The following is a 13,682-nucleotide window of genomic DNA, read 5'->3' on the forward strand; positions in this document are numbered from 1 at the left end:
AGTTTGCCATTTAAAAACACACTTTGTCTATGAAAAACATGGCTAGTTTTTAAAGTCCTTAACTTTTTTATTATCCAACATAAACGAATTAATGAAAAAACTGAATGTTGAGAAGGAATGAGGCTATGAGCTATGTTGAGATGCTAGAATATTCCACGGGGTGATGCGAACTTTGAGAAAAAACACAGTTTGATTCATACACTAGGTTTGCAATAAAAATTATGTGTGTACCGACAATATTACTACAGGGATATTGCTAAAGAATAAGGCGCTAATGTTACGAAAAAATCACTTAAATCGGACAAGAGGTTTATAAAATACAAACCATCAAAAATAACCCATTTTTAAGGTGGTTGATTAATTTTGGTCCAGAGTGTACATATACAGGGTGTTTGGTAAAGAATGGGCCATAGCTTAACCTTAGATTCCTGAGGTTAAAATAGGTCGATATAAGCTAACTTACCTTAGTACATAAGTTGATAATAATCTACATACAAGGTGATAAAGTTAAACTTTTATTTTATTTATTCTTGAATATTTCCTAACAGGCATGGGATAATAACACGAAATTCGGTAAGCAGGGGTTTTTCGGGACAATAAATCTAAATTTGCCACCAAAAATGATATATTATCCAGAGGGCGCCACATACGCCTTTCAGCGCTCATTTAATAGATTCAATTGTTTTATTTCTCACTCTACATACCTTTTGAATCAACACTTTTATTCTCTTAACATTTATACTTAAAAAAGGTTACTATATTCATCTCGTTAAACTCAACCGTTTTCGAGATAAACATTTTCGATAAGCATTTTAAGTCTGCGAGGCAATATAATTTTTTGCATAATATTGTAGTTAAAGACGAAAAATAACTTAAAACCATAAAATTTTTTTAAAAACGTATTGCAATTTCTTCAAATGGAATTTGCGATGCACTGACATAAAAATGAAAACTGGCACAATTATTATGGTTTCAAGTTGGTTTTTCGGGTGTAACTACAACGATATTATGGAAAAAATTATGTTGTATCGCAGAGTTCAAATGCGTCTATCTCAAAAACAGTTGAGTTTAGCGAGATGAATGTAGTATACCTTTTTTAAGCAAAAATATTCAGAAAATAAAAGTTTTGATTCAAAAAGTATGTACAGTTGGGGAAAAAAAAATTGAACGTATTAAATTGGCGCTGAAAGACGTACGTAGCGCCCTCTGGGTAATACATCATTTTTGGTAGCAAATTTAGTTTTCTCATCCGAAAAAACTCCCGCTTGCCAAATTTTGTGTCATTATCCTATGCCTGTCAGGAAATATTCAACAATAAATATAATAAAAGATTAAATTTGACACCCTGTATTTCGGTTGTTATTATCAACTTTCGTACTAAGGTAAGTTAGCTTAAATCGACCTATTTTAAGCTCAGAAATCTAAGTTTAAGCTATGACCCAATCTTTACCAAACACCCTGTATTCAAATTTATTAATTTTGTAAAGCAAACAAATTAAGTACCTAGTTTGTCAGTTTGTTTACATATAGAGAACTGTCAAAGCGTATGCATTTGACTCGACATTGGTCACTGCGAGTGTGCCACCTTTATCGCGAATGCCATATCGCGATTCTATTGGTTAAAAATCTGTATCGTAATGAAAATCTGTATCATAATGAAGTTCATTATGATCCAGGTAGTGAAATCATAATTGACATAATATATTGTATGACAATAGAAAAAGTAGTTGTATAGTATAGTGGCTTTAATATATTTTTTAAATAAATAAAAATGCAGTGTTTTTTGTGTAAACATTTAAGTGCCCAAACAAAAGATTTTAAAGGTATCCAGGATAAAGTAAAAGAATTCTCTAATAAAACGTGGTTGTCATGTACTACATCTTTGAAAGCCCGTCAACAACATCAGCATCAATGGAATGATGTTGAATTGCCAGAAAATTGGGATAATAATGAAATAGGATATCATTCACAATGTTATAAAAAATTTATTGTTAAAAAACAATTTCTTCTTCCTGAAAGGTAAGAATTTTTATCATATTTTCTTTAAATTGTTAATTGCAATATTATTTTGTAATTAAATTTTTTTCTATTTTTCTTTTTCACATTTCGTGTATACCTAAATGCTTATTCTGGTATAATTTATTTTATATTAAGGTATAACTTTATAGAATGTTAATATACATGTGTGTTCAATCAGAGATGTGTACCTCTGGTTCAACTATGAAAGTATATTAATTTATAAAATTTGTTAAAAAATATAGCAAATTTGTATGTTTATTAAATAATATTTTAAATGTTTTAAAGAAAATTCAAGAACGCGTATTTGTTTAGATGGGGTTTATGCAAAATATTCAAAGTGATTAATTTTGTTTGGGATTTATATAAAATATTAAAAGTGATAATAATAAGCAAATGATATTAATTTTGAAGACACGCTTGGTTGGGGCGGCACGGACTGAACGTAGAAAACGTCTGACGAAAAAGTATTACACAGTGAGGACGTTTGAGTTGGAATAAATTCATTTTCTCGAGAACTGGAGACTGGAGAAAAATCCTGAAATAGGTCGATTTTTATTTGTAAATTATAATTTTTTGGCATATATCTCATATTAGTGACGTCATCTATCTGGGCGTGATGACGTAATCGATGATTTTTTTAATGAGAATAGGGGTGGTGTGATAGCTCATTCGAAAGGTTATTCATTGCTCTATTCACTAAGATAAACATTAACATAATTATTTATACAGAGTGCACAATGTTTTTTTAATTAAATTAAATCACACAATAAAAATAATAATATGTAATTTATTTCATTCAAAATACATTTTACTATTGTTAGAAAAAACGCAAAAACATTTATATCACAAAAAAACATTGTTTCTCGCTTAAACTAGATGTTCAAACTCCCAAGTGGCAGGTGGGTGGTAGCTTTAACATTGACTATAAGAGAAAATCAATGTTTTTTTTTCAAATTAACATTTTTTTCGGTTTTGTGACAGCAGTAAAACGTATTTTGCATTAAATAAATTACGTACATTCTTCTTTTTGTCTCAATTAATTTAATTCACAACATTTTTTGGGCATCCTGTATAAATAAGTTTATATTAGTGAATAGAGAATTGAAAAACCTTTCGACTGAGCTATCACACAACCCCTATGCGTATAATGTATTATATAATTTACAGTGTGGCGACGTGGAAACTACACATGGACTTTTTATTATAGATAGAATATAATGAGGAATCCTATGTCTAGTTTGAACAAAAAAAATACACTCGCTTCTTGTCTTCTATAAAATCCTGAAGACACCATCTGTGACCTTTCGTCAGATAAAATAAAGGTTCAGCACGTGTAGCACGAATCAAGCGGAAGTAAAGGTATTGTTTTTAAAACAATGTTTGAATTAATGTCACTTTATAATAAACAATTATAATTCGGATTTATTGGAAATTGCAATTTTTTGTTTAAATATTCTTCTTCTGCTGTTAAAAACAAATCTAACTAATTTTGAATTTCGAAATTCCGATAATATTTGATTATTTCAAATGAATTAATTAATTTTTTTTTCAGTTCATTTTATTTGTTAAAATTAAATAACCAATTAAATGCTACACGTTTTGTGTTATAATTTAGTTGTTTATTGCTATGATTCAAAAAACCCTGGATAATTTTCAGCAATTTTTCTTTTCTCTTATCTTTGTTTTTTGATTATACATAAAATTTTCAATTAACAGTTTAATAAAGTTCAAATGTTAACCATAAATACCTATCGGTCATTAATCGGTTAATTTGTTGCTAAAATCTGATAATTTATTTATTCCAAGACGAAAAATAATGTAAAGGGCCATAACTTTTTGAAAAAAATCGCAGTACTTAATTTAAGTTGAATTCTCTTTTTGAATACCTATATTTTCATATAAAATTAAAAACAATCTAAAAAAATTTTTATAACCCTTTTTTATTGCTTTAAAAATGTTGTTAAATTTTCTTTATAAATAGGGGCTGAGATAGCCATTTTTTTTAAATCGCTGCCACTTTGTTCAACAATTAAAAAATGAAACTGGCGGCATTCAAAAAAAACAAGCTATTTTTTATCAAGAAATAAATATAGTATACGTTTTTTCGAGCAACGGCATGCCGAGATATTGGCATGGTGGTGGGGAAATTCTCCCTCCGGCTGATGTGACTCACAAAAAATTGAAGGCTATTTTTGCAATAACAATTCAACGAAATTAAACTTATAAACGCTCAAATTAAAGGTTAATCGATGTAGATTCTCGTGATATGCGGCTTTAATCAAAAACGTGCATTTTGGACCCTGTTAGAAAAAAGTGTTATAAAAATATAAAAACCAAAAATTTGGGCGTTGCATTTTATGCAGGGTATCTTCTGACATCGCCCTTTATAACCCAGCATAGGTTTCATAAATTCCCGAATTAAAGCATAAAATGACCTCTGATATTCCCCATACATAAAATGTATTAAGTAACTTTTCACAGTATACATGGTGCATATTTGCATATACATTAGGGTGGTCGTTATTTCCCAAATTTAAACGTTTCCTTTTCCTAAGCCTTACATCGATAGCTTACCCCCCAAAAATAAGATTTCAGCTGTTTTCTCCGAATGAACCGATTTTAATAAATCTTATAATGTTATATTTTGTTTACTTATATGTCTTGTTTCATAAAATACTATAAATTGACCAAAAAAGCCGTAGGTATACAAAGTATTGAAGAAAAAAAATTAAAAAGTACGCCACTTTTATTTTTTCTCATACATTTTTTATGTTCATTAAGGTATCAGAAAAAAGGAAAAATCTTTAATTCAATGTAATATTTCATATTGTTAGTTTAAATTCATATTGTTCTTATTTCCAAAAAAAAAATAAAATAAAAGTCAAGTATTTTGAAGTACTATTAAGATCACATTTTTAATTAAACAAAAAGAAACATAAGTTTCAAAACATTAGATACTTCAATATTATTTGGTTTTTTAAGTTTGTTTTAATTAACATGTTTACATGATACTTTTTTTTAAGTGAGACTCCCTCAACATCAGTGGGTGCAACAATTTCGTCTGTTGATGAAGCAGATAACTTGAAAACAAATTCTTCAAATTTATCCACTTCATGGTTGGTTTGGTATGTTTTTTATTTATATACATATTTATATAAATGTTACGTAATAAAATTATATTGCAGTGAAGCAGCAGTGTCATATTTATCGACTGAAGATTATTCGACTAACTCGTCTTTTTCATCGGCAGCAATTAATTTGGAACCAGTTAATGTTTCTGTTAAGTGAGTATTTTTTAATTATTAAATCTTATTTTTTAACAATTTTTTGTACATTAAATTTTTATGTAATAATATTTTGTTTTAATTACAATTGTAATTTTAGATGTACAAGACAACAATTATCGAGAGATGCAGATGACATTGAAAATGCAGATGAAATGGAGGTGGATAATGACATTGTTGATGATAGTATCGTTGAAAATGAACAAAAATGTCAAGAAAAATGTTTTTTTTGTGGAAACATAAGTATTAAATGGAAAGGACGCAAATTATATTGTAGCCAAACAAAACATAAAATCAGATTTTTTGATAGAATTCGAAGCTACGCAACTGAAATGAATGATGTAGAAATGCTAATGTCAATTCACGAAGAAGTAAATAATGAAAATATTATGTTATTCTATCATCAAAGATGCAGTTTAAAATATTTTTCAAATTTTAAAGCTTATACAAACAAACCACCTACAACTATTTGGACAGATACACGTGGTTACAACGAGATTGCTCGTAAACAGTTGATTCAGTATATTGAAAAGGAAGTTGTAAGCGAATCAAAAATTTTCTCTGTCACTTATTTGCAAGATATATACATTTTATTTTTGCAAGAAGTCTATGAGTCTGAAGGAAAAGACTTCCCTGAAAACCTGATAACGACTAATACTCTAAGACAATATATGGAAATACATCTGAAAAAAAAAATTAAGTTTGAATATTTTTCAAAGAAATGGTTTGTTATGTCAGTGAATACGGATTTAGAAAATATCAATGATGATGAAATCCTTGACATAATTTTTGAGCAAGAATGTCGTGAATTTGCAATTAAATATAGAAAAAAAATCTTGCAAATTAAAAAAAAGCCTTTACCAGATTTTCTTGACGCTGAAGCTCTAAATAAGGGTGAATGCGACATTCCAAATTGGCTGAATGTGTTCTGGAAAACGGCATTGAGTGGAACTAAAGTAGAGACCGAAAGAATCGAAAGATTAACCGCGTGCTTGGCATCCGATTCGATTTATTCCATTACCAAAGGTAATATAAAGCCTCGTAAACAAATTATTTTTGGTATGTCAATGAAAAGTCTTACTGGCAATGTAAAGGTAATGGAAATATTAAATAGGTGCGGTTATTCAATCAGCTATTCAGGTTTAGCGGAATTAGAATCTTCTGCAGCTTACTCGTGCATTGCGAATGGACAAACGTGTCCTTCGGGCATAATTCCGACTTCTTCCTTAGCATGTGGAGTCGCTTGGGATAATTATGATAGATTCGTTGAAACACAATCAGGCAAAAATACACTTCATGATACAGTTGGAATCGCTTATCAGGATATTCCTGCAGCTAACCATTTGATTGCTCAGGAATCCCATAACAGCTCAAACGTTCAGGAACAAAATTTAGCACTGAATCTTCGAAATAAAAGTAATCGAAGAAAAAGATCTTTTGAGTCGTTTGAAACTGAAAATTTACCACCAACGAAACAAAAACGTCCTGAATTTATCTCAAATAATAAAGAATCTGCGAGCACTAATCCAACTACTACTGTAAGTTTAGAATCTACGAACACTGATCCACCTACTAGTAACGAAGAATTATTTATAAATGAAGATAATACCCAAGGCGTAGAAACATCTTCAACTTCAGATAACGAAAAGTGCGTTTTACTTTTCAAACAAATAAACTTTTGTTGGATTTTTTCCCACAAACTTCATCTACAGAATGTACCTATGTGGGTAGGATACAATGCAAAGATTTCTAACGATAATTCAACTATTCAAAAAATAGATTATTTGACCCAAATCAATGATTCTCCTACAGATCCACGAGTCATAAAAGAAACAATGCGTCTTAGCTTAAAAATTGCTTCTGAGTGTGGAAAAAAATACTTCAATGTTACTTATGATTTGGCCATTGCTAAAATAGCTTTAAAAATTCAATCAGCTGAAGAAGAATTCAAAAATCTATTTATTCATTTAGGATCATTTCACATTATGCTATCGTTTTTTAAAGCTGTAGGCAAATTCATTAATGGATGTGGTTTAACAAACATGCTTGTTGATGCCGAAGTTTTAGCGAATGGATCTATAAATACATTTCTTACTGGTAAACATTTTAATCGCTGCTGTAAAATTCATCCAATAATTTCACTTGCACTTCAACTATTGCACGTAGAATTTTTTTTAGAAAATAAACAGTATGATTTAGAAACAATTAAAACCTACTTAAAACATTACTCAGAAAATGAAAATGAAAATCCAGTGATAAATAATGAATTATGTCACAAAATTTTTGAAGATTATGCACAATTTAAGAAAGATACTTTACAAGGGAACCATGGAAAGACACCTCAAATTTTTATGATGTACATACAATTGATAGATTATTACCTAATGCTTGAATTTAGTATCCGAACTGCTAATTTTGACATTTACAAATATGTCTTGGAAAAAATGACAAACATTTTTTTCGCTTTCAATCATCAAAATTATGCCAGATACTTAACCATATATTTAAACAAATTAGAAAAGATTGAAGAAACTCATCCTGGTTTGATACAAGAGTACGGAGATTGCTTCTTTGGCATAAGAAGGACCACAAAGCCATTTTCAAGAAACCCCATCGACATAACACTAGAACAGACTATAAATGCACATGCTGCTTCTAGATCATCAGGCATTATAAATATGACAAATTCTGTGGGTGCTCGGCAAAAATGGGCTATTACCCATTCACTGCGTACTAACATGATTTCGAAATTAATGGATTTCTGCAATTTGTATTCAAAGGATGATATAACCAAAGATTTAAGGAAATCTTCTATCTGTCACAGCAATAAAAATGTTGAAAATTTGTTAACTATAATACAGCAATGTACGAATCCTTTTTCAAGCAATTTATCTCAAGAGAATTTGTACAATATATCTTCAGGGCAATCAGTATCTGAAGATATTTACACATTCTTATCTAATATTGAAACTACAGGAGAGCTGCAACGAATTAAATTTATTACTGAATCTCAAATAGACCCAGAAAGGTTTGACAAGGCTATTTTAAAAAACACTGTTGTTAATTTTGCTTCAAAATGTGTCAAAAAAGTAAAAATTAATGGAAAAGTCAAAGAAGTTACCATTCAAAGAGACATTTTTGGAAGATTATTGTATGCGTCGCTGCAAAGCCATATAGATCTAAAAGAAGCGTTGAAATATCCGCTGACGCCTATTCCATTTTCTTTATGCCACTCTGACGGATCTATTTGTAAAACCCAAAAATCAGTGATTTTCGAGGAGTTGAAGTCATATCAGGTAAACCTTTTTAAGAAATAAGTATAGTAAAATCTGCCATATCCGGATCAATGTGGCGACAGACCGATCCGGATATGAAAAAATCCGGATATCAAAACCACTTCTTTTATAGTCTCTGAAACGTTTTCTCCTTCATATATTTCAGTAATCAGCGCTGTCAATAACGTTCGTCGATGGACACGTTTTATAGATTCTACAATACATTATTTCGCCATATTTTAGTTCTTTTGGGTCGGTTGCATTGTCCAACAGCAGGACTGCCTTTCTCCGGGGATTTTGGTAGATACGGACGGCAGAACCACCTGGATATGGGGAGGTCCGGATATGAGCGGGTACGGATGTGGCAGGTTGTACTGTATTTAAAAAAATTAAAATTAATATAAATGTTTAATAAAATCAATTATTAACAATAAACTTTTTAATTTACCAGGAAGAGAATGGCAATCCTCCGAAAGCCGATATCCATATCTACGATGGCTTCTATTTGCTCCACACATTGAAAAATGTACCTAATACATACGGGAAAATTTCAATGTATATTTTTAAGCTGTTGGTATCAGATAAAAAAGAAGTCCACATTATATTTGACAAATTCAACGATCCAAGTATAAAAGATTATGAACACCGCCAAAGAGGAGAGGATGATACCGTTCATAGCGTGCATAAAAACAATAAGCGACCCTCTGATTTTGGGAAACTGTTAAGAAGTAAAAATTTCAAAGAAAGTTTCGTTGAATTTTTAATCGATGATTGGACTGATGATTGTTTTGTTATTTTATGCCAAGATAAAATAGTCAAGTTAAGTTATGGAACTTCCTGTTACTCTTACCAAGTACATGAAAATCATATTAAAAAAACTACAGATTACAACTTATGTTGCTTTCACGAAGAAGCAGATACCAAGATTATGTACCACATATGCCAACTGCCTAATAATTACAACGTTGAAGTCCATTGCACTGACTCGGATATACCAGTAATTATTCTTGCAAATATGAAATATTTAAAAGCAGATATTCAAATTACGGTAAATATGTGTTCGAACAAAAAAAGAGAGTATTTGAATATGAATAAAATTTACCAAGGATTAGGTGACAAATTAGCAAGAGCCCTAACCGTTTGTCACATATTTACGGGTAATGATTTTAATCCAGCTTTTTACAGAAAAGGGAAAAAAAGACCATTTGCCATACTAAAAAAAAACAATCGTATCAAGATGCTTTTATGCAGCTACTAGAAACGGTGCCGAAATATTTGGATACAGAACACGAAGTATTTAAATCTATTGAAGAGTATGTATGCCAAATATATAGTTTAAATACAAAAAATGATATCGATAAAGGCAGATTCGAAGTATTTGAAAGAAAATATAAAAATAAAAATGAAAATGACAAAATTTGGAGAAAAAACCTAAAAGGGTTCGACGCATCAAATCTTCCACCAACCAAAAAAGAGTTATTGCAACATATAAAACGAACCATTTATATCAGTAACGTGTGGTGCAATGCTCACCTGAGGCGACCTACAGACCTTGATATTCAAGAGTGCGGGTGGTTAAATATCGATGGCAGCTTTGAGTTTTTTTGGTTCGATGGCGAGCAGTGTCCCACATTCCGAGAGATAGCTGCTCATTCAGGTAATATATTTATAATTACATTAAAAATTTAATCTATTACGCTGATATTAAGGTTTTTCTCTGTATGTCTGCTTTTCTGCTTTTTTATATTTTAAAATTTGATATTTTAAAGAATTTTAAAATTAAACCATTTTTATTTAAAAAATCGAAACAATTACTTGCATTAAGTCCATTTTACTTAACTTTTAACTACACGCGGTGGCGTATTTTGAACGCCAGATATAAGAATTCTACTGAAAATATATTTAAAAAATTAATTTTTGACCTAGTTTATCTATCTAACCTATCACTGGAATGTGCTTTACAATTGGTTTTAGTTTCGTTGGAATCGGCGTTCTGAGAAAGCCGTAATTACCAGTTTATTATTTGTTGTTTATGGTGGTGTACAAAATACGCCATGATTGCAGTAATGTACGTAATTCTTTCAATAATTGTTTTTTAGTCATTATGGCACAAAATATATTTTTCTTTATAAACAAAACTTTTTCTCATGTAAAAAAATCATGTTTCAAAAAATTTTATATTAATAATTTTATTTTTGATTAGGTTCCAGCTTGAAATCCCAATTGACTTACTGAGAAGGAACTCAAAGCATTCGCTAATGCCGATTAAGGTTAATAACAAACAACTAAGTGTATTTAAAAAAAAATAAACAAAACCGTTGCTTTTAAGTGGTGCCAAGCCAAAAAGTACGCCACGCGTGTACTTATGTTATGACATGATGCGCGAGTAGTTAAAGGGAAAAATGCTTTAGTTTAATAAGTCTAACAGTTTTCATTACTTTTTTTTTTAATAAAATGTTTCATTTATTAGTTTCCACTTCTGATGATCAGGATGAGGGGGAGCCGTCTTCCGATGAGAGTGAAGATGAACAAAATTTGTACCTATCTGAAGATTCAGAATTTGAAGATAACGATAATTAATCAACAATTTATGTATTTTTAAGAATTATTTGTTACATAATATTTGATGTTTTTTTCATTGTATATGTATACAAGAATAAAAAAACTGCTAAACGCCGTAAAAATGAGTGGCGCATACAATATTCCAGCTACAAATGAACTGATATAAATATTACGTGGCGCAAGAATGTATTTTCATTTTGATCGAAAATAAAATTCTAGTTTTATTTTAAAAGATGTTTCCATAATCATGCTCATTTGTAGCTGGAATATTGTATGCGCCACTTATTTTTACAGCGTTTAGCAATTTTTTTATTCTTGTATCAGGAGTTTTTCAAAGTTATTTATAAATTAAATGTATGAATTTAAATGTATTGTTTCTCGATTCCACGTTTAGTCAAGGGCGGATCTGTTTTGAGATAGACGTTGAGAGGTAACTCAAATTTTTTTGCAGAAATTGCTTGAAAATAAATCAAATAATATTATTTGAGTTATCTTCCCTCTCAAAAAGGTCCGGAACATTGTTTAAATAATCAAAATGTCAAGAATTGAAGGAAAAATTCGATTTTTTTCTTCGTTTTTGATTATAACTTTAAAAGTATTCATTTCCGAGAAAAGTTGTACTGACATAAAAGTTGCGTAATTCAATTTACTACAATATAGAATTGGTTAAAAATTTAAAAAATAGTCACCCTAGTTGCAAAATAGCAATAATTGCGAAAAAACCATACAAAAACAAGTATTCGCATTTTACGTTTTTCAACCATTTATGCTACACTTAGGACCTTCATATTTCATCCAGAAAAACTTTATGATACAGTAAAACAATACTGTAAATTTCATTAAGATCGGTTCAATAGATTTTGCAAAATAAATTTTGCAATATTGCTTTCGGAAAAAAAATTCATTTTTTCAAAATGTTACAGGACTGAAAATAAAGCAGATAGCAAGTTGAATTTTTTTTTCCTTATAGAAGTGTACTGTACCTTTCATTTGCAATTTTCAAAATTAAAATCGATTAATTACCACGGCGTCAGAAAATTTTTGAAATAAACAATAATTTTTGGTGCTACGCGCAGGACAGCGGTGTTTGATTCACACAGGTTGATTTCCACCAAAATTTCTTCCAATCTTTATCTAATATATTATTTTCTTACTCTATATTTTATTGTATTTTAATTTTTTAATTCCACAAAAATCAAACTTATTTTATTATTGTTTGTGAAATATTGTTTAAACAATTGCATATGTTTAAAAATAATAAACTTTTATTATTTAAGTTAAAATATATGAACAAAGAAAGTTTTTGCTAATAAAAGTGTTATTTCAAAGGATAGAGTATGTGTTTTTATTTTGCAATAAACAAATTTATTTATTTATATCGAAATGTCATAATAATTAAAATGTATCAATCATTATCAAAGGTCATTGGAATGCCCAATCAGAGCAACCTATCCGCTGACCTGCGCGTAGCACCAATAATTAATGTTTATTTAAAAAAATTCCTGACGCCGTGGTGTTAAGCGATTTTAATTTTGCAAAATTGCAAATGAAAGGTATAGTACACTTCTATATGCAAAAAAAAATTTCAACTTGCTATCTGCTTTATTTTCAGTCCTGTAACATTTTGAAAAAATGAATTTTTTTTATGAAACTGGATTGCAAATTTTATTTTGCAAAATCTATTGAACCGATCTTAATGAAATTTACAGTGTTGTTTTACTGTATCATAAAATTTTTCAGGGTGAAATATGGAGGTCTTAAGTGTAGCATAAATGGTTGAAAAACGTAAAATGCGAATACTTGTTTTTGTATGTTTTTTTTCATAATTATTGCTATTTTGCAACAAGGGTGACTATTTCTTAAATTTTTAACCAATTCTATATTGTAGGAAATTTAATTACGCAACTTTTATGTCAGTACAACTTTTTCCGGAAATGAATACTTTTAAAGTTATAATCAAAAAACCAAGAAAAAAATCGAATTTTTCCTTAATTTTTTGACATTTTGATTATTTAAACAATGTTCCGGACCTTTTTGAGAGGGAGGATAACTCAAATATTATTATTTGATTTATTTTCAAGCAATTTCTGCAAAAAAATTTGAGTCACCTCTCAACGTCCAAATGTACTAATATTTTTACAGATGCGCCCTGGTCTAGTTAAGATAAATGGTCGTCTTTCTACCATTATCTCTCAAATGATCTAGTGTCCATCGAATATACACTATACGAAATAGAATAAAAAAATATTGGAATGACCGGTAAATGAACTTGATTGCTCTATTAAATTTAGCGTCGCAACCACTACAACTAGTGTATTTTCGGTTTTCCTGTCTCTCCTTGAACCCAAGATATATACCCCCAAAAAATATGCCGTTTTGTACCTACCAAGTCCTATAGCTGGCTTATGGGTGGTCGAAAGTCACAAGCTATACCGGTTCTGAATCGGTCCTGACCCCCTCTTGAAACATAGAAAAGAAATTCAGATCGGTATAACTTTTCCACAAACATGCACACATACAAAACATTTTTCCCTTTTTAAAT

The 13,682-nt window shown here is 29.9% G+C and overlaps 2 protein-coding genes across 7 annotated transcripts in view; both read left to right on the plus strand.

The window, feature by feature from the left end:
* LOC114326093 (inactive dipeptidyl peptidase 10) overlaps positions 1–13,682 on the plus strand; it is a 396,495-nt gene that overhangs the window by 245,682 nt on the left and 137,131 nt on the right. The gene's annotated exons all lie outside the window — the stretch shown is intronic.
* LOC126892747 (uncharacterized) lies at positions 1,391–11,500 on the plus strand. The gene is made up of 6 exons (XM_050662402.1): positions 1,391–2,019; positions 5,043–5,144; positions 5,205–5,303; positions 5,404–8,599; positions 9,030–10,235; positions 11,049–11,500. The coding sequence occupies exons 1-5, from the start codon at positions 1,772–1,774 to the stop codon at positions 9,834–9,836; spliced, it is 4,452 nt and encodes a 1,483-aa protein (XP_050518359.1). The 5' UTR covers positions 1,391–1,771; the 3' UTR covers positions 9,837–10,235; positions 11,049–11,500.

This window comes from Diabrotica virgifera, chromosome 9 (genome assembly GCF_917563875.1).
Source record: "Diabrotica virgifera virgifera chromosome 9, PGI_DIABVI_V3a".
Classification (NCBI taxonomy): Eukaryota; Metazoa; Arthropoda; class Insecta; order Coleoptera; family Chrysomelidae; genus Diabrotica; species Diabrotica virgifera.